Source organism: Lactuca virosa, chromosome 8, assembly GCF_052849685.1.
Source record: "Lactuca virosa cultivar CGN04683 chromosome 8, Lactuca_virosa_CGN04683_v6, whole genome shotgun sequence".
Taxonomy (NCBI): Eukaryota; Viridiplantae; Streptophyta; class Magnoliopsida; order Asterales; family Asteraceae; genus Lactuca; species Lactuca virosa.
Genome location: NC_136433.1, coordinates 186,803,762 through 186,826,699, shown reverse-complemented (window position 1 = coordinate 186,826,699; position 22,938 = coordinate 186,803,762). Strand labels below are relative to the sequence as shown.

The window sequence follows — 22,938 nt, the reverse complement described above, 5'->3', positions numbered from 1 at the left end:
CATAAAAAAATCATTCTACTTCTTCGGACCTATCAGTTGTATTTTTCTTCTCCAGACCTATCACTCATTTGTTGAAGGAAATTAATTTGAAGACTGTTCGACTTTTTTAAGCATTATGGCATTATACGGTATTTTGGCGTATTTGATTTCATAAGGTATTTTGGACGTTAGACTACTTTGGTTAAAAAAATGTTTATGCCGCACTATAGTTCATTTCAAGTTTCTACTTCTTTAATATCCCGTGTGTAATTTGGAAAGATTCTTGATTAAGAAAGGTATTAGTTTAGTACTTGAGTGTATTCGACGACATGTTATATGTTATGATATGAATACCATATTCGAAATGAGAGATGGCATTGTTAAGGTTTTTTGATGCATTTATGATACTTTAAAAATAGTTTGAGGTAATTATGTTTTGTTAAAGGTGTGTATCCATTGATATTTGGTTGGTTTTATATGTCACCATGTCTTTTCATTTATGTTGTTCGAGAATGTTTAATCTTTGGAGGCTTTTTGAACAACAATTATTTTGAATATTTTGGAGTTCTTTTGGTTTCATCGAAAAGGTGGAGTTTGTTTATGATACTCTTAAACCCTTTGCTTTCATGTCAATGTGTTTCTGTCAGTGTAGCCTTTTATATAAGTGTTGTGTTTGACGGTGTTTATTAAATCAATACTTTTCTTTTACGAGACATTTTTTCCTTTATTGATGCATACTTATTTTTAATGTGAATTCCAAAAGTGCCAATAATAAGGTGTTAATAGATGATTCTTTGGACTCAGGTAAGTTTATTTATGGATGTTTCCTATCTATTTATGATGGTAATTTGACTTTATATTGTTAGGATAATCGGTTTGAGCCAAACAAGGAATTTAGTTCTTGGGGTATTTTAGGAAACATTCCTTTTATGCAGTTTTTGTGTTAGAGTAGGAGTCTAGTTTTATTAGAATAAATATGGTTAATGTTTACGATGTTTAAAGTTAACTTTTTCCAGCAATAAAGTTCGCCAAGTAATTCCTCGTTCTTGTTCTTTTCTTCTTCTTTGTTCGGTTTATATCTTGGGCACCAATGTAATATCAGGCGGTATACCTACACTTGGTATCAGAGACTAGGGCTCGTGAAGGTGTAGGGTGGCCGGTTTGAGAGTCGGTTTCAAGAAGACTGTAGCCTTTCGCTGCGGGGCAGACGCAGCAGGAACCAGGTTCGGTTTAAGGGGGCGTGGATTGTTTTCGAGCGTGAGTTGAAGCATCTCAACAACAACCACGATTTCTCTTGATTGAGCTTGTTCTAAGGAAGATAGAGACTAACTAGAGGCGCATAATAAACAGACGGGAAGACGTTAAAGCGAGTGGCTTTGATTCGGTTCGTTTTGTGGGTGACGGAAGACGGTAAAGGTGGTCGTGACCTTGTCTTGTTGTTCGGTGGAAAAGTGCTCTCGAAACAAGTTTGATTAGGTCGGGGTTGTCAAAAAAGAGAATGAGACGTTGATCGGTTGAAATCAAAAGGCAGAAAATCAAAGGGTTGTGTCTACATTAATCGGACAACAATGATTAGCGAGGAAGAAAGTTCAACTTGTTCGCGATAAGGGGATATCGAGGTAAGTGCGTGAAAAGTGGGTTGGAAGGATCTATCAGAGCAGGTAGCTTTGGATTCAGTTCGTTTGGCAGATTGAAAGGAAACGGTGGAGCGGGTGGCTTTCTTTTCTTAGTCGGTGTGTTAAAGATCATCACTAGCCCAATAGAACAAATATTAACTAGAAGACTTTAGCTTGTTCTAGAACGCTATAGAAGATTCTAGAACATTATGGAAGACTATGGAAGACTCCAGAATATACCGGAAGAGTCTAGAATACTCTAGAACGACATGGAAGACCCTGGAAGGTTATGGATCATTCTAGAAGACACTGGAGCAACCTAGACCTCTCCAGAACATGGTAAAATATTCTAGAAACATATGGAAGCATATAGAGTATGTTAGATAGTTCTAGAGTTATCTAGTATGTAGTAAGTGTATACTAGTATCTAGAACCTTCCTAAGAGGCATATAAATAGGTGTGGAGCTCATTTGCTCCAAACCATCCAAGAAAGCCTCAAAGAGAGCAAAGTGTGTAGTAGTCTCATAAAGTGTAAGGTCTTCTTAAGTGTATTAATAAAAGTCTTGTTGTTTCCCATACAAAGAGTCGTGTTCAACAATCTGGTATCAAAGCAAGGTTTCTTGATAGTGAGAACGAGTGATTCTCTTTGTATCGTGAGTAGTCTGTGACTCTGCAAGTTCGGTGTCGAAACTAGCTTGTTTGGTGTTACCGAGGTACTGCCAACACGATGGGTGATCTCCAAGTCGTCGGAGGAATCAAGAAACTCAACAACAACAACTACAAAACATGGGAAACATGTATGAAGTCCTACCTACAAGGACAAGATCTATGGGAGGTCGTTGGCGGAAGCGAAACTACGTCGCCGGAGGAAGATGTTAATGACGCTCTACACAAATGGAAAATCAAAGCAGGCAAAGCAATGTTTGCCTTGAAGACCACAATCGAAGAAGATATGTTCGAGCATATTCGGGACGAGAACACACCGAAAGAAGCTTGGGACACGTTTGTGACGCTTTTCTCAAAGAAGAATGATACGAGACTACAACTTTTGGAGAAAGAGCTATTATCAATCTCACAACGTGACATGACGATTGCTCAATATTTCCACAAGGTCAAGTCGATATGTCGGGAGATTACTGAACTAGATCCGCAATCCGTCATTACAGAAGCTCGAATGAAGAGGATCATCATCCATGGGCTGAGGCCGGAATATAGAAGCTTTGTTACTGCTGTACAAGGATGGCCCGTTCAACCATCACTTGTAGAGTTTGAGAATTTGTTGGCCAGCCAAGAAGCTATGGCTAAGCAAATGGGAGGCATCACGCTGAAGAGTGAAGAAGAAGCACTCTACACAAGTAAAAGTCGGAGGAATTTCAAGCCACCTTCTAAAGAAGGATACAAAAATGCTGACAAAGGGAAGAGTCAGCCAGGAATCTCACAACCATGGAGATCTCAAAAGACCGGCAATAAGAGTTCTCGGGGTGAGGAGGTTCGAAGGCAACTGAAACAATTGTAGAAAGTGGGGCCACATGTCCAAAGATTGTTGGTCAAAGAAAAAGTCTGTGGAAAGCAATGTCGTAACTTCCAAAAAGGAAATAGAGGATGAATGGGATGCTGAGGCATTATGTGCCATAGAAGAAAATGAGTTGGCACTCATGGCAATGATGGGAGAGCGTATCAACTATGAGAATGACTGGATCATTAATTCAGGATGCTCCAATCACATGACTGGTGATCAGAACAAACTACAAGACGTGAATGAGTACAAAGGGAGTCGCATGGTACTTACAGCCAACAATGCACGACTTCCAATTGCTCAGACTGGCAAAACAACGATCATGCCTGGTAATAAATCTGACATGGTGTCACTACATAATGTCTATCACGTGCCAGGTATGAAGAAGAACTTATTATCGGTAACGCAACTAACATCGTCAGGAAACTACGTCTTGTTTGGCCCACAAGATGTGAAGGTCTATCGAGATCTTAAAATATCAGAAAAGCCAACAATGGACGGACGGAGATTGGAGTCCGTCTATGTGCTCTCCGCAGAGTCTGCCTATGTAGACAAGACTCGTAAGAACGAGACAGCAGATCTATGGCATGCACGGCTGGGACATGTTGGTTATCACAAGTTGAATGTAATAATGGAGAAATCCATGCTCCATGGCTTACCTCAACTTGAAGTTAAAACAGATGTTGTTTGTGCTGGATGTCAGTATGGTAAGGCTCATCAATTACTATACAAGGAGTCAAATTTTAGAGCAAAGAAGCCACTAGAGTTAATTCACTCAGATGTGTTCGGTCCAGTCAAGCAGACATCAGTTAGAGGGATGCGGTACATGGTGATGTTCATTGATGATTATTCGAGATATGTGTGGGGTTTCTTCATGAAAGAAAAATCTGAAACATTCTCAAAGTTTCTAGAATTCAAGACAACGGTCGAAGGAGAAGTGAGAAAGAAGATTCGGTGTCTACGTTCAGACAATGGAGGAGAATATACCTCGGAAGAATTCAATCGCTATCTAAAAGAATGTGGTATACGTCATCAATTCACATGTGCCAACACACCTCAACAAAATGGTGTAGCTGAGAGAAAGAATCGACATCTTGCAAAAATTTGTCGAAGCATGCTACACGCGAAGAATGTCCCAGGAAGATTTTGGGCTGAAGCAATGCGAACTGCTGCCCATGTGATCAATAAACTTCCCCAACCAAGGTTAGGTTTCATCTCACCATTTGAGACACTATGGAACATGAAACCTACTGTTAGCTACTTCCGAGTATTTGGTTGCATCTGCTACGTATTTGTACCTAGTCTTTTACGTAGCAAGTTTGACAAGAAAGCAGTCAGGTGTATATTTGTTGTATATGACAATCAAAGAAAAGGATGGAGGTGTTGTGATCCAACAAGCGGAAGATGCTCCACTTCAAGAGATGTAGTGTTCGATGAAGCATCTTCATGGTGGTCCTCATAGAAGAAAGTATTACCAGACTCGGAAAATATTGAAGAAGTTTTAAAACAAAAGATGGGGGAGCAAACTGCACACATTTGGTCAAGTGTTGATACACCTAAAGATCTGAGCGACACTGATGTCATTGAGCAAGAAGTAACTCAAACAAGTGATGCCGGTGAAAGGGAGACGCCGCCTCCACAACTTCGAAGGACGGAAAGAATCCGAAAGCCTAATCCCAAGTATGCTAATGCGGCCATTTTAGAAGACGGTGTTAAAGAGCCGGAGACATATGAAGAAGCAATTAAGAATAAAGCTTGGCAGAAGGCAATGGAAGAAGAAGTTACAGCCTTAAAGCAGAATCAAACGTGGGAACTGGTACCAAGACCAAGAGATATAAAACCCATTTCCTGCAAGGGGGTTTATAAATTAAAGCGACGCACAGATGGATCAATTGAAAGATACAAGGCTCGTTTAGTGGCTCGAGGGTTCTCACAACAATATGGACTGGACTATGATGAAACATTTAGTCCAGTGGCGAAGATAACTACTGTACGGGTGCTGCTAGCTCTTGCAGCTAGTAAAGACTGGAAATTATGGCAGATGGATGTGAAGAATGCTTTCTTGCATGGAGAATTAGATCGGGAGATCTACATGAACCAACCAAAGGGATTTGAGGATGCAGTTAATCCCACTCATGTGTGCAAGCTAATAAAAGCTCTTTACGGATTGAAGCAGGAACCAAGATCCTGGTATGGTAAGATTGCTGAATTTCTTACCCGAAGTGGTTATTCAGTTGCACATGCAGACTCAAGCCTGTTCGTCAAAGAAAAAGAAGGGAAGTTGGCAATTGTGTTGGTTTATGTGGATGACTTGATCATCACCAGGGATGACGAAAGAGAAATCCATCAAACAAGAGAAAATCTATCGGTGCGATTCCAAATGAAAGAGTCGGGGGAGCTTAAACACTTCTTGGGGTTAGAAGTTGATCGTACAAAGGAAGGGTTGTTCCTCTGCCAACAAAAGTATACAAGAGATATACTTCAAAAGTTTGGCATGTTGCAGTGTAAGCCAGTATCAACATCAATAGAGCCAAATACCAAGATATGTGCTCATGAAGGAAAAGAGTTGGACGATGGAATAATGTATCAACAACTAGTAGGTAGTCTTATCTACCTAACTTTATCTCGGCCTGGCATTGCTTATGCAATTGGAGTTATGATTCGATACATGCAAAGTCCGAAGAAACCTCATTTGGATGCTGCCCGACGGATCTTGAGATATGTCAAAGGTACAATTGACTATGGTCTCTTGTATAAAAGAGGAGAAGACTACAAGTTGGTTGGATATTGTGATGCTGACTATGCAGGAGACCATGATACCCGAAGATCAACCACTGGGTATGTGTTCAAGCTTGGGTCGGGGCCAATATCATGGTGTAGTAAAAGACAACCAACTGTATCATTGTCAACCACAGAAGCGGAGTACAAAGCAGCGGCCGTAGCAGCTCAAGAAAGTACATGGTTGGTACTCCTAATGGAGGACTTACATCAAAAAGTTAACTATGCGATACCACTTCACTGTGATAACCAATCTGCAATTCGGCTGGCAGAAAATCCAGTATTTCATGCTAGAACAAAGCATGTGGAAGTGCATTATCACTTTATCAGAGAGAAAGTCTTGATGGAAGAAATTGAGATGCGACAGATCAAGACCGATGACCAAATAGCAGACTTGTTCACCAATGGACTGAGTATTGGAAAATGTGACGGTTTTCGTTGTCAGCTTAACATGGTACGAAGAATGAGGACTAGTGCTGAGGGTGAGTGTTAAAGATCATCACTAGCCCAATAGAACAAATATTATCTAGAAGACTTTAGCTTGTTCTAGAACGCTCTAGAAGATTCTAGAACATTATGGAAGACAATGGAAGACTCTGGAATATACCGGAAGAGTCTAGAATACTCTAGAACGACATGGAAGACCCTGGAAGGTTATGGATCATTCTAGAAGACACTGGAGCAACCTAGACCTCTCCAGAACATGGTAGAATATTCTAGAAACATATGGAAGTATATAGAGTATGTTAGATAGTTCTAGAGTTATCTAGTATGTAGTAAGTGTATACTAGTATCTAGAACCTTCCTAAGAGGCCTATAAATAGGTGTGGAGCTCATTTGCTCCAAACCATCCAAGAAAGCCTCAAAGAGAGCAAAGTGTGTAGTAGTCTCACAAAGTATAAGGTCTTCTTAAGTGTCTTAATAAAAGTATTGTTGTTTCCCATACAAAGAGTCGTGTTCAACACGGTGGAGATGCCTCTTTGAAGAACGGTGATCCGAACAAAGGAAGAGATTGGAGAAACAACACGATGTGTAAATTATGGCGGTGAAAGTTCAAATCGGATGGCTTTGGATCTGGTCGGGGACATGTCGTGAATCCGGGAAAAGTCTAGATAGTAATGAATGTATCCAATGGGATGCCATGTTTCATGTGTTGTCACCAATTAAAATGGGTTGTTAGAAGTCTTTGGATGTGACCGAGGTGAAGGTAGGGTATCCGGGAAAGGTCAAGACTCGAGATGGGATAATCGGTTGTTGGGAATGAGCGGTTGACCAGACCGATTAAGGGGGTGATTGTTGGGATAATCGGTTTGAGCCAAACAAGGAATTTAGTTCTAGGGGTATTTTAGGAAACATTCATTTTATGCAGTTTTTGTGTTAGAGTAGGAGTCTAGTTTTATTAGTATAAATATGGTTAATGTTTACGATGATTAAAGTTAACTTTTTCCAGCAATAAAGTTCACCAAGTAAATTCCTCGTTCTTGTTCTTTTCTTCTTTTTTGTTCGGTTCATACTTTGGGCACCAAGATAATATCAGGCGATATACCTACATATATGACTATTCAGATGTCAAATTTTTTTTTACATCTCTATTCTTTTTCTTCTCATTGGCAGTTTCAGCAATGTAACCTATTCTTTTTATAGTTGAGTTTCACTAGTATATAGAAGGATTTTATGGCTTTTCCCCGTATGCATGGGTTTCCAATTATATTTGTGTTCTTGGTATTTTTATTTCTTCTTTTGATCAATCATATTTATAAAAGTTTTAACTCATATATTACTTACCACGTCTAGATTAAGTCACGTCTCTATGAATAAAATAACATAAACTAAAAGCATACCAAAAACGTAAATTTTTGTCACAAAAACTAAAATTTTATTTGACAGATCTAAACAGATCTCAACACATCGGTCCTTATTGCACTGCCATCAATATCGATCAGCAAACTCCATGGGAAAAAGCATAAACCAACAACAACAAGGAATGAAACAACATAAACGAACAACAACATATTAAAAATCCTTTTGTCATAAAACCTGACAATTTATTCAAAAGACACAAACACTTCTCACCCTACGGCACTGGGAGAAATAGAGATGTCAAACTCGTCAGGCATCGATTCCCAATGCAAACTCGGTGTCCAGTCAGCTTGAGAAATTGTTAGTCGTATCTCATTTGCCACTGTCGCGCTCGCAGCTGCTGTAAAATGTATCCCATCTCTGTCGTTATAAGCACAATTATTAGACAATAAAGTGTTTGTATCTAATAATCCATCCAACTAAACAAAAATGGACGGAGATTGCATGACCGATATCGGTACCATTACTAAATTAATTACTATATTCAAGAACTAATACAAATTATATCCTCATTTATTGTGTCTGTCTATGCATGAATGGATTCTTAAGTGGAATTAAAAAAACCTTTAGAAATTAGTTCTAAAATCCTATGAACTAGTGTAAGTAGTTAGATTCTGGTTCGGCACAAAATTATTAACGTTGTACTTTACTCTTAATTTTATACCCATAATAGCAACACCTTTAAATATTTTTACATGTAATAACAACGTTGATGAATAAAAGCAATGTTGCTCTATGTTTATCCATAATAGCAAAGTACCTACACTTGGCTGCGGGTAATGTATATTATTTGATATATTGCTAAGTATGCTGCTATTTTTTGCTGTTTATGTATGATGGAATGTAAGTATGTTGATATTATAAGTTACATATTACTATTATCAGTAAACAAAACATGAGTATGTGCTACGATGGGTAAGCAAACTGTATGTACATTGCTATTATGAGCAAAATATAGAGTACATTGCGCTTACTAATTAAACGAGTAAAATACGCTGCAATTGTGGGTAAAGATATGGTAGGATAAATAATGTTTAAAAAACATTTGAGAAAATGAGTGCACACTTGAGGAAATGAAACAAATAATAAATGAGACAAATTTATTAAAAGTTAGGACTTAATGTGGACAATCTCATTTCACTGAATTTCTCTATTAATTCAGTTTTTTTGTATTAAGAAAAAAAAGTAGCCACATATTATGTCCCTATGAACTCCATCAGGTACAAAAAGAAGTAGCAACTTATTTATCTAAACATACACTAATAAATGAAAAAATAAACTATAATTTAGGAACAAATAAATAATACTTACATAAAGCTGGTTGTCAACCAGTCAGGTCGTTGTTGAATTAATGTAAAAAGATCAATGGCCTTGAAATTCATTTCGTTGCATAAGGCTAGACAAGCGTTAGAGTATATTTTGCACTGTTCGTTTTTGCGATTCACAATTCTGGTTTTATAGAAGAACAATTGTAAGATGAAATGAGAATTGACAATTAGAAGGAATATTGATTAATTAAATGATAAAAAAAAAACTTGGGATAGTAATAATCACCCCAAATCATCTTTCATTTGTTCTTCGTTCACTGGTGGAGCAGTAAGAAATATTAGGCGTGTCGTGTCTGAAAGACTCTGGTAAGAAAAGATCCGTTGTACTAAAATGAATTAATTTAAGGATGAATAATATGTGCCATTCTATTAATACTAATAAAAGCTAATATAATGGTTAACTTATTAATCAATATAGAAAATAGTCATTAGTATATGCTAATAACAAATAAATTATTGTAAAAAGTTACCTGTAGATGGGTAGCAATGTTCCTCATGTTTTCAACATATTCATTAAGTGGTACATGAGAACTCAGGCCTTCTGGATCAGGAAGGACTGAATCGTTACCCCCAAAATAAACAATCACTAGAGATGGTTTTACAGCATCATCCTAAAAACCAGCAAAAAAAACATTTAATAGGACAATGCTATTTAAAAAAAAAAAAAAAGGGGGAAATAGTGATATGAATCTGGTTTTAAAGTAGGCAACTAAGCCGAAAAAATTACCATTGGGAAAACTTTGTCCACAACTTGGAGCGCTTGCCTTGAATTCCAACCAGAATATCCTCGCATGAATATATCTGCCTATATATATCATTTGCAAGTAATCAAAGAGATTTATGTACAGAAATTAACAAATACATGATACAAGTATCGAATAACTAATGACTTTTAATGCCTCATAAGATTCAATAAAAGAATGTAATTTGCTCTTTATAAGATCATATGATTCTAAACCAACCCCAGATGCTATCTGATGATCCTAATGGATTGTATATAAACTTTTTAAGAGATGTGCTGAATTAATGACATGTTTGAGCCTTAAGTTGTGAGCTACAAATAACTTCCATGCATCTCCATCATGGTTTTGAGTTGATTAATTATGAGGTTATTGGGCTAGTTTATAGCATCATGGATAAGTGATGTATAGGAATATAAATATAATTAAGAAATATAAATCAGATTTAAAATCCAACCTTGCGAGCGTAAGTGTGTGCAAGATCCGCAGCCCAACCTTCTTGAAAAAAGCCAAATTGAACGATTGAGGAACCGAACAACGCAAACTGTGGCCTTGCTGGTCCAACCATGGTTTCAAGCTCTACCAATTAACCTCAGAACACTTCTGCAAGTAACAAGTGTAAAGTGTTGTGTAGTGGGGGTATCGCGCTTGGATTTATAGGGTGGAAATGCAGACCATATGCCACCTAACACCGACTGGTTGAAGAAGTATATTTATTTTTAGAGCCAAGTCATATATATGATTAATTTGATTATAATAAATGATTGTATTTAAAAAAATGGTTACCCATTTCATGGGTTTGATATTGTATTATGTATATAAAAATAGGTATAGTCATTGAGATAAGATAACTAAAATGAGAAGTGTTTATACACTACAAGAAAGTTGGGCATTAGCGGCGACGACGGGCATTAGCAGCGACATGTAATTGACGCGTTACATGTCGCGGCTAATGTATGTTGTCGCCGCTAAAGGTGTCGCCGTTAATGCCCATACAATAGCGATCTGCGTCATAACATTGTCTGTTCGATCTGTATTCAATCTATGGGTTGTAAATGAGTGAAAAAGGCACTGACTTTTCCCTCCAAGGGTGTCGCCGCTAATACCCATGCGTCGCCCCTAATGCCAATACGACGCCGCTAATACCCGTCATTGCTAAAGTTGCTCGCAGATAACCCCATTGTTCGCTCTTTCTTGTGTCTATCTGCCTTTCCTCTTTCCCGCCTTTCTCTCCGTTTATCGTCTGCCTTTCTCTCCATCTACCACCGAAGACGCCGATTGCACACACAACAATTGCCGCCGCTAACCAAACCTCCATTGCCTCCATTATCGGCGACCTAAACCTCCATTACCGGCGACCAAGAGGCGACGAACACAGTTAAATTCCTGAAAATTTGACGATTTAAAGTCGAAATTCTTCCCTATTTTCGAGTCTTCTTTTGTTTTGATGTTTTTTTAGTGATTTTAAGCTTTTAATTTAAGGGTTGTTGCCGGAGTTGTTGCCGGAATTTTTGCCAGAATTGTGGAATTCTTGCCGGAAAATTTCGAAATTACACTACCACAGGTTCCCTTTCATCTTTTTATCTTTCATTTTGTAAGTAGAATGTATTTGTATGTGTATAATGCATGTATGTGTTTTTCCATTAGTACTTTTTTTGTATGTGTGTGTTATTTGTATGTGTATTATTTGCGAATGTGTATGTGTATGACTTTTGAAATTATATATGTAATTTGTATGTAGTGAAAAAATGAAAAAAATTAGGTTGCTATAATAGAAAAAAAATGATGCTATAATGAATATGTGTAGGAAACATGTTTATGTGTCTTTGTATGTATAATGTGTGTATTTATGTATGTAATATGTGGAAAAAATGGAAAAAAATGTTGCTATAATGAATATGTAATATGTCTATAATGAAATATATATATATATATATATATATATATATATGTGTGTGGGTGTGAGTGTGTGTGTGTGTGTTGTATTTACATGTATGGTTGTATTAGATGTTTATTATGTTTTATTTTCTTGTTATTATGGTTTCAAAGTGCTTAATTTTGTTATTGACTTAATGTTGGTCATTACAACTTTATCTTAATTAGGTTATTAATAGCAACGTACTTTTAGTAAATTTAAATTAATTATAAAATAATATTAAATTAATTTTAAAAAAATGAATAAAAAGAAAGAATTAAATTAATTGTAAAATCCAATTAAGTTACTTTTAAAATCAAATTAATATTAATAATAAAATAAAATAAAATTAATTGTAAAATCAAATTAAATTAATTTAAAAAAAACTAATAAATAAAAAGAAAATATTAAATTAATTATAAAATCAAATTAAGTTAATTTTAAAATCAACTTAAATTAATTATAAAATCAAACTAAATTAATTATAAAATCAAATTAAATTAACTATAAAATCAAGTTAATATTAATATTAAAATAAAATAAAATTATTTATAAAATCAAATTAATTTATTTTAAAAAATTAAACTAATAACAAAAAAGAAAATATTAAATTAATTAGAAAATCAAATTAAGTTACATTTAAAATCAAATTAAATTAATTATAAAATAAAATAAAATTAATTATAAAATCAAATTAATATTAATATTAAAATAAAATAAAATTAATTATAAATTCAAATTAATTAAATTTAAAAAAAAACTAATAAAAAAATTATAAATTAATTATAAAATCAAATTAAGTTTATTTTAAAATCAAATTAAATTAATTATAAAATCAAATTAAATAAAATATAAAATCAAATTAAACGGTATTTTTTTAAACCATAATATTATGTAATATAATATTAAAAGTATGATACTATAATAGAAAATAAACAAAAGTATGATGTTATAATTAACAAAATTATGATACTTTTGTTAATTATAACATTATACTTTAGTTTATTTTCGATCATAACATCGTACTTTTAGAATTATGGTTTAAACAACGTACCGTATAATATGATTTTCTTATTAAAACCCGTTGAATAATTAATTTTTTAGTTTAAGTTTCTTCTTCATAATCATCAAAAGCCTAGAAATACCCGCATGAAATTTATTTAGAAATTAATTTCAACCTGTCTCCGTTTTGGGACAGCTTTTTGAATACTTTATTTAATTTAGGATGCGAACATGTATTACATGATTGTTTGTTTAAGAAAATTTGGTTGTTATTTTCTCTTTGCTTCTCGGATGTATATATATATATATATATATATATATATATATATATATATATATATATATATATATATATATATATATACTTGGGAGCTAAGGGAAATGCTGCCAAATTTTTCTTAAACATACAATCATGTAATACACGTTCACATATGAGATAAGGTATTCAAAAAGTGGGTTTAGAAGCCTACCTTTGTGAATACTCTATCCATTTCTGATTATTTGTTCATGTGTTCCCGTGTTGGGGATACTTTTTGAATCATAGACTTTATGAATACTCTACTTGATTTTTGTTTCCCGTAGAGTAAACTCTAAACACTAAACTATGTTTCAGTTGCATCATGTCTATTGATAAAAGTTGGACTACTAATCCACATCGTCAATATCCTGAGTTCCAGCTAGGACTCGACTCTTTTGTCAAGAGATCCATGTTACACCTAGATTGTAAAGGTGAAACAAGATGTCCGTGTGAGCACTGTGTAATGCCCGTGTTTCTGGGCTAAGCATTAGTATAGTGATGTAATAGTCAGGTCAACCATTGTAACCTATTTTGAAGTAATAAAGATGAATTATTTGAGTAATACAGAATTATGTGAATTAATGTGCTTATTAATTGTTTATAATGATATAATAAATAAATGATAAAAATAAGTGTCAAAAATAAAGTGTTAGATAAACCCAATATCGATGAAGAAAGTTGTATTGGTCGTGACAAGGATTCTGGACATATAAAGAACGCCGAAATCCGAGTTATAACGAAGAAGTTATGACCTCTCGAAGTTTCACGACAAAACCGACACGACGCTGTGTGACGTAAATAGTGAATTTACGATAGATGAATTTTTGGCCTTAGTAATCTAAACCAAAGTTGTAGTATACGTTAAACCGAGAGCGTGCATAAAAAGAACGCCCAAATCTAACTTTATATGAGGAAGTTATGAATTTTCTAAGATTTGGCTTAGCAGTGCACAACCCGAAACTCGAATTTTAGATCGAGCGGTTTTTGGCCTACACGACCTAAATGAGAATTTAATATCTCATTAATAGGAACTCAACGGTAAAAAGACAAACGAAAACAGAGTCCGTATGTAGAAGTTATGAATTTTACGCAGATATTTAACAGCATAATCTCCTCGTACTGTTAAATTTAAGATCGGTGAAGAATTAGCCGACGGAGTCAAAATGAAAGTTGTAGATCTTATTTTTACCTACGCGTGGATATAAATAACGTCAAAAACGGAGCTCGTATGTGGAAGTTACGGGATTTAGAAGTCGGAAGTGTGTTGTGCGAAAATGGGTGACGTGGCACAATCTTGGTCATTGCTTTCTCCCCAAGTCTTGTCACCAGATGGTGACATGTGGCACCAAGTTCAGCCATATTTCACCCTATAAATAGAACATCTCCCACCCTCATTTTCTTCACACCTTTCCTATTCTTTCTTCTCTCTACTCCCTCTCTAAACCTCCCAACCCCCCTCCCCCCTAAGCCCTAGGGAACTCCCCTAGCACTAGAAGAAAGCCCCGGAGTGCTCGACGGTTCCGAGAAGAAGAGCTTTTCGGCTCGAGAATGCTGCTCCAAGCGAAGCCCAGTTTTCGAAAAAAACCCGCTATAAGTAAGCTACGCCTACGCTATTTTTAATATAGCTTTTAATTAATTATAGTAACGTTATTAGGACCTTATAATAATTATTTGGGCTATTATTATGATTTATATAAGTGTTGTTATAATATATCTTTTTAACTACTCGCGGTACAAGAAATCAGGTTTAAAGGGCCGCATAGGGTTGTTGGATTTCAGAAGTGCTATATGCCAAAATGGTCCTGCCCTCCGGTGTTTTATGTCTGGCCCCTGTCTGTACATAGTGGTTGGAAAATATTGTTTAAACGCTTATATAATAATAATAATAATAATAATAATAATAATAATAATAATAATAATAATAATAATAATAATTAGTCACGGTAAATATTAGACTAAAATCTAGTGGTAATAATACTAGGTTTCGTCGAAGGAAATTATTTTTAAGAAACGAAGCGCTGTCTGAGTTCGGAATCACCACCTTTTCAGGTGAGTGCATAGTCACTTTCATCTTACACATAGATATGAAGTATTTAATATAAATTACGTGCTATGTGTGCATATTGTCTGAATACTTGTTGTCTATGTTGATGAAAGATTTTTATACATGTTTTAAATGATTTAAACTGTATATGTATTTTATATCTACAAAAATGTTGGGGTAAAACATGGGTAGATGTAATAGACGATGTGTGATAAAATGATGAGAGGCCTCGATGTTGTTGATTCTGTCATCTAGCGGAGTATAGATGACGACCATGGACTCTTCTAGACAGTCCAGTGGAACGCTAGCAGGCTCGCAACCTATAGGTGTTTGTGAACAATGTGTTCACTGGTGTACTCCATCCCCCTCATGGTTGCCTTAAGGACATTTATTGCTGAGGAATCCCCTTAGCAGTAGTGTCCATCTCGATGATGATCATTAGGCTAGGTCCCTTATGATAGGTGTTTAGGGACGTAAAGTGAGGATAACGGGAATGGGTAATCGGGTTATTGTTGGTTGATGAAATTAAATAACTTATTTATTGTGGGTTGAAAACCCTATGTGCTCACCAGGCTCCCAAGCCTGACCCACTCAGTTTCATGTACTACAGGTAGTGGCGCTCGAGCATATATGTGATGTTTTGGATGAGGGATTACGGATATAGGCCTGTAGATATGAATAAATGTAGTAGGGCTTATATTGTACTGTTTATGCTTTTGATCTGTATCGGACATTACATCCCGAGGTTTTTAATGAAATACATTTCTACGTAAATGCTTTGATAAATCTTTATCGTATTTATTTTGGGAACAAATTCCGCAACACTTTTACTTAAAATGTTACTCTAATTTTTAAACAAAGCATAAACAAAATCGGTCTTTTCTGGCTGTGAAAATAGGGATGTCACACACTGTGATAATCATTACTTCATGGATCCGAAAGCAATGAGAGGTCATGTTTGTATATATGGTTTCAGTCGTTCATACGAAATGTGGATATATCACGGTGAACCTTTAATTCCTCCGGTTGTAGATGTCGTATCGCCAAGTAACGAGATGGCTGATGTTATAGACGATGTTATGTGGGAGTCGAGAGAAAATGATACCAACCTCGATGAAGGAACCTTGAATACATGGGGTAGCGGTGTCGATGATGATTTTGAACAGTTGTTAGAGGCAGTCGCAACCAAGTTATATCCTGCTTGTAGGTTTTCTTTCCTTGATATTTAAGCAAAGTTGATGCATATCAAGGTCAACAACAAATGGACTGATAGTTCATTTGATCAACTCCTTAAGTTGTTGCATTCAACATTTCCACAAGAAAACAAGGTTCCCCATTCATATTATCTAGCCAAAAAGAAACTGAAAAAGATAGGTTTAGGGTACGAGTCAATACATGTGTGCAAAAATGATTGTTTTCTCTTCTGGAAGGAACACAAGTCATTGCAAATTTGTCCCGTTTGTAAAGAGAGTCGGTGGATTGATAAAAACACCAAGGGTAAGAAGGTGGCTCATCTTTTTAATTTTATTTTTTCAATTGAGCTTCCAAAAAAAGAAGGGGCTTATAAAAAAACATCGAGCTAGGAAAGTGGATACATGGAAACAAGGGAAAGCACGTGGATTTGGATTTCGGCAGGGAGATCACATATTCCACTGTAGGGAAGCATGCTAATTGGTTTACACATGAAATTGGGAGGTATTTGTGGAACAACATCCCTTTCAGCGTATCTGGTTGGGACAATGTTTCCCCCCATTAAGGAATGCAACAGTCGTGCATCTAAAAGTAACTTGGATAATATTTTAAGTTTAGTTGTGATTGTTATTTAATTAACTAAATTTTTTGTATTTGTGGAATAAGTTTGATTTGGATAAGGTTAACTTGGATCCGGAGCATGCTTAATTGTTGCAGAACATTGATTTGAGTCTTGCAAAATTTTAAAGAGGCCGAAAAAGTAAAGCCCATTCTTATTTTAATCTCATTGGGGGGCCTGCAGATATCCCAATGGCATTAAACAACCCCCCAAGGGTATGCCACCTAAAAATTGGGCGAAGGCAGTCGAACATTTTCAAACGCCCAAATTTTTAAGGCGTTCGACGTCAAACAAAAAAGTCCATGCAAAACAACAGTTTGTAACAGAGGGGGTCGAACTCGTACAACAATGCATGTTTCAAAGAAGTAAGTTATGATATATTTAACTGTTTATTTAAAGTATAATTAATCTAAGTTTTAATGTTAAATAAGATATCACTCGAATCGAAGCATTTCGTAAGGCTATTCCAATCGCCAAGGGGTATTTTATAGTCATGCAGTTGAGCAATAATACGTAAGTGGTTAATTTGTATTTTCATATAAGTGTTTATATCGTCAAGGGTATTTAGTAATCTAATTTTTATGATGTTTATCATTTTTTGAAAATACAGAATGCATTACTCCAGGAGATCAATCAACAGACCCAAGCTTCTTCTGCAGCAAGCGGTCTAACACCAAGTGATATAAGAAACTGTTTTGAAAGAATATAGGATGTTCGACGCGGACAAATTAGAGGCATTAGGCGTAAACCTCCTACCGTTGTGTTTATGTACGATCAGGAACAACCGATGACAGAAGAACCACCACAATCACATGTAATTTTTAGTTTAAGTTGAAAAGTATAATACTATAATGGAAAAACAAAAAAAGTAGGACGATATAATGATATGTTGGTAATTGTTTGTTTAGTATATAGTACAATGCTATAATGGAAAGTAGAATGCTGTAATGATATGTTGGTTATGGTTTGATATGTTGATATTTTATAGTTTGGTAATTTTTGGAAAGTACAATGCTATAATGGAAAAATAAAAAAAAGTACAATGTTATAATGCATATGTAATATTGTGTATCATGTAGTTTGGTTATAGTTTGATATGTTGGTATTTTATAGTTTGATAATTTTTTGGAAAGTACACTGCCATAACGAAAAAAATAAAAAAACGTATTTGGTAGGGATCCGTGTGACTTTTGATCTCGTAACCATAACCATTGATTGGTCCTTAAATCCAACGACTGAAAACGCATGTCGTTAAGTATCAGTATCGGCGACATTAATAGCGGCGACACTTGTTGCCGCTAATGCTCGAAAATAAGGACCGTGAAAAAGTTCCCTCCAAGGCGTCGCTGCTAATAACCAATAGTCACCACTATTTCTTTCGTGTCCCCGGTAATAAGTGTCGTCGGTAAAAGTCATCGCAGATATACTCCTTTACAACTTTCTTTCTTCCTTTTCTGCTTCCATTCTCTCTCGACCGATTCAATCTTTCCTCTTTAGATTCCAGTGATCTGTGACGCCTTTCCATCACCGGTTCGACTTTGGATTTCCACCGGTTCCATCTCTATTTACCGGCGACGCCTTTCCATCATCGGTGACGTATCTTCTCTGAAGACTAAGGTTCAATTCCGGCATCGGTGACGTATCTTCTCTATTTACCGGCGACGCCTTTCCATCATCGGTGACGTATCTTCTTAGAACAAATGGAAGGGTCAGAAGGTGAAAGATAGTTAACACCCGCTAAAGAAAGAGCTACTTTCGACAGAGTATTAGGTGAACTACGTGGTCATATCAGAGGCATCGGCCAAAAACGTGTTGATATCCCGCCGATTGCACAACCATCGCAGCCACCACTGTCAACACAGCCATCACATGTAAAACAAGATTATTTAATTTCAATAAGTGCGTGTTGATTTGGTAATTTTGGTTTGTGGTAATTATTTGCTAAAAACTTTGGTAATTGGTTTTTTGTCCGAAGTGCAAGAAATAGCAATGTATTTTAGGTTTTTGTCTCTAGTTTAAAAATAACAATGTACTTTGGCATCAATAAATGCATGTTGATTTGGTTTGATAATTTAACTTATAAGTTTATATATGTTGTTATTTATTATGTAGTTGGAAAATATTCGGGAATTGCTCAACGACCTGACATTTATGGGATGAGCTTTACACGTTTTTTCAATCAGGGAAAGATCAAGGAGGAACGACGAGAATGGAGGTGATGGTTCGTCGGATAATTAGTTTGTATTTTGTATGTTAGACTTGTCGCGACACTTTGGTACTAGCGTTTTGTAATTATAAAACTTTGGTTGTTTATTTTGGTAAGAAATTAATTATATATATGTCGTTACACTATTTGTTACCTAATCCGATATAATGTAATTTTTTTTTTTGCATTTATGTTATTATGTATCGGATTTTTTTGCACCAAAATCGTTGATTAAAAAAAAGTTTAAAAAAATAAAAAACGTTATTACCGGTGACACTATTACCGGCGACATGATGATTTACCGGCGACATGAGCATTAGCGACGAAACAAATTATTAGCGGCGACAGAGGAATTAGCGGCGACAAATGTTATTACCGGCGGCATTTTGATCAATATCGATGGGGTGGTAGCGGCGACTTTTTACCGGCGACGTGTCGACGCTATTACCTTTACTGACGGCTTTGATAGTCTTTACCGACGACTTTTGTCGCCGCTATTACCCTTTTTTCTTATAGTGACCGTTACAACCCTTCACAAAAAGTTGCAATTGTTGGAGTTTTGTGTATAAATTTGTCTTTTAAGAAATACATATCGAAGTTTTGATGAAAACACAAGGGAGTTAAATAAAAAAATATATATAAATGTATAGACCAATTTATCTCTTTCAGTTCCATAACCACGTTACTGTTAAAAATGAAAAAAAAAAAAAAAAAATAGGCACAAGTGCACAACTTCAAATAGTATCAACTCGTGCATTTAAAATTCCCCACGATTTGCGTCTATGTGATGAAGTCAAACCTGGAAGAAATTCCAAACGTGGTAGATCTAACCCTTTTTTTAAATTTTTTTACGGAAATCTATTTAATTAATTTTGACACAATATAGTATTAGATCCACGCATAAAACGACATGATATGTTTATCTAAATGTATCTAATAACCTAAAATTTGCAATATGTTTATCTTGTATAATTAAATAGAGGAGCAAAGGATAGAACTTTCCTATGTTTAATATGTTTTAGCTTGTATAATTACTGTTAGAACAACAATTAATGTGGAAAAACACAATTAAACAACCACACGAACACCACGATACAAAGTGGAAACTCTAAATCGGAAAAAACCATTATGAAACGGCACTCTTATTAAAAGGTTACATGGCTAATAAGATGTAAAAACTTCAAACCGAATTTTGTACAACATAAACGTCTTCCGACCAAAATACATTTAGGTATCTTAATGCTTGAAAAATACCCTTTGGTATTGAAGTCTTGAAAATACCTTACAAAATTAAAGTCTTGAAAATATCTGACGATATTAATTTCTTGAAAATATGTTGTGATATTGAAGTTTTGAAATATTTTACAGTATTAAATTCTTGAAAATACCTTGCGGTATTAAAATCTTGAACAAAAAAACGTTGCACGATCTTCATACTTATTGTATTCAACGAACAAGTAATAGCAATCTTGGAATCCCTACACTACCAAAGCTGAAACATTCTAAAAATCGGCAATAAAAAGGACAATAACCCGAAACTCCAAAAGAGTTCAATCCACAATGAAACCCCTTACTTGTGGATGATTCCAAACATCTATCTCCTCAATAAAAATCCAACGCTTCATCATAATTACCTCGATTATAACTTGAGCCATAAAATCTAGGGAAATTGACTTATCAGGGTAATTATTTTTTCGTTTTGTTCATATCTGCGTAACTTCGGTTTTTTTTTTTTTTGTATACATCTAGGTAATGAACTTTTTGTAGTATTCACATATGACCGACTATAGCAAGTTACAACCAATCATAATGGTCACATGTGAATGTTTCCAACAAGTTTGTACCTAGATGTGTAGAAAAAAAAGTTACCCAACTGTGAACAAAATGAAAATGTTATTACCTTGATAAGCTAATTTCCCTTTTTATTGAGGGGGTCGATCATAATGTTTGCAATATTCATATATTCAGTTAAATTTTCTTAAAACAATATATATGACCATTTACGAGCATTTAAATTGGCCATAACATGTTGGGAGTCGTTTTTAATAGCATAATTATCAAATAGCTCTCTCTCTCTCTCTATATATATATATATATATATATATATATATATATATATATATATATATATGAGACAAGAGCAATGTTATCGATGTGGAATAAAAACTACTTATATTTTTTGTATTTTAAATTCTTGTAATACATGGAACTAACTTCATTGAAGATTGTGTTCTATTTAATGTTATTGGTCTCCATTAGGGATGAACATTTGGACCGGGGAACTGGCCGGAACCGGAACCGGATAGAACCGGTCGGGCGGAGACCGGGATGATATTCTTGTGGATTTTTGGAACCGGGAACCGGTAGAACCAGCAAAAACCGTAACCGTAACTGAAATATTTCTCAAAATACGTTGCTATTTCTCGAGGATCGGTTCCAACATTGAAGACCCGACAAGAACCGGTAGAACCGGCGGTCCAGTTCGGTTCCTATTTTCCACCAAGTTCGGCTCCCGGATCGGTTCCGATGCTCATCCCTAGTCTCCATATCTACTACTTTTAGTCTCTAGTAATTTTAATTTTTATATTTAATATCTTAAACAATTAGATTTTATAAAATGACGATGTGTCTTTTTTTCTTGTAAAATATGGAGTTTTTTTTACTAAATTAGTGTATTTTAAAAAGATATTTACCAAAATGGTGTGGTTTTAAAAATATTTATCATTTAGGTTAAATTTAGAAGGTAGAATAAAAAAGAAGGCAAATTGAATTATCAGGGTAATTACCTTTTCGTTTGGTTCATATCTGGGTAACTTCGTTCTTTTGTATACATCCGGTAACAAACATATTGGATGTGTTCACATATGGCCATTATGACCGCTGTAACTTGCTACAACCGATCATAATGATTATATGTGAACACTTCCAATAGTGAGAGGACTATTCGCAAACATATGGCCATTAGATGTGTACAAAAAAACGAAGTTACCCAGATGTGAACAATACGAAAAGATAATTACCTTGTTAAGTCAATTTCCCTAAAATCTATCATCTTCACTTGCCAATAGAAACGTTTTGAGCCATGATCCAAAAGCCGATTGATATTAGCCATAAAATAAATTTTAAATAACCTCTAAAAAGGTTAAAGGAAAATCGATTTATAAAGGTTAAAAAAATATACTAATAAGAAATGATAATTGATTAAAAGTGGCTGGAAAAGAAATCGATTTATCCTTCAAAACAAATCCATTAATTGGCTAAAAATAAACCAATTATAATGTGCCAAAAAAAAAGATAAAAAATACAAAATAGATGTAATGTATCCCAAGAATAAAACGACGGTATTGTTTCAAAATTGTTGGAAAAACTTATATATGTTTTATATTATTATACATATTAAATATGGATGTGAGTTATGTTGAATGTGAAGCCACAGCTGGTCAAAAATGGCAGGAACAATGTGAAGTTGTGAAGCCACAATTGTTGAATGAAGACCCAGTTGTGTTTTTTGACTACTTCTGATTTCCATCTCTATATAAGAGATTATTCTGTATTTGTAAAACTTGTGTCTAGTGTAACACAGAAAGAGTGCAGATTAGCACCAAGAAATGTAAATTCCTAGTTACCGATGGACGTAGGTCAGAGAAGGACCGAACCACGTTAAATCCCTCATGTTCATCCTTGTGTTCTTGTTTTTCGTGAGCTGTGTGTGTGTTTAGAGTCGTGTGTTAAGTGTCTCGATCCTAACAAGTGGTATCAGAGCAAGGTTGTAGCTCCAGAATGTGATTTTAAGTTTTTGGTCGAAATTTTTTTTCGTCAAAAACGATTTTGGTGTATACCGTTGGA

General features: G+C 35.1%; 1 protein-coding gene across 1 annotated transcript; it reads right to left on the bottom strand.

Annotated features, from left to right (window-relative positions):
• Nucleotides 1-7,742: 7,742 nt before the first annotated feature.
• Nucleotides 7,743-10,465, bottom strand: LOC145133633 (GDSL esterase/lipase CPRD49-like). The gene is made up of 6 exons (XM_079068562.1): nt 10,275-10,465; nt 9,805-9,882; nt 9,548-9,688; nt 9,304-9,380; nt 9,061-9,198; nt 7,743-8,109 (listed from the first exon to the last, which is right to left on the bottom strand). The coding sequence occupies exons 1-6, from the start codon at nt 10,383-10,385 to the stop codon at nt 7,959-7,961; spliced, it is 696 nt and encodes a 231-aa protein (XP_078924688.1). The 5' UTR covers nt 10,386-10,465; the 3' UTR covers nt 7,743-7,958.
• Nucleotides 10,466-22,938: the final 12,473 nt, after the last annotated feature.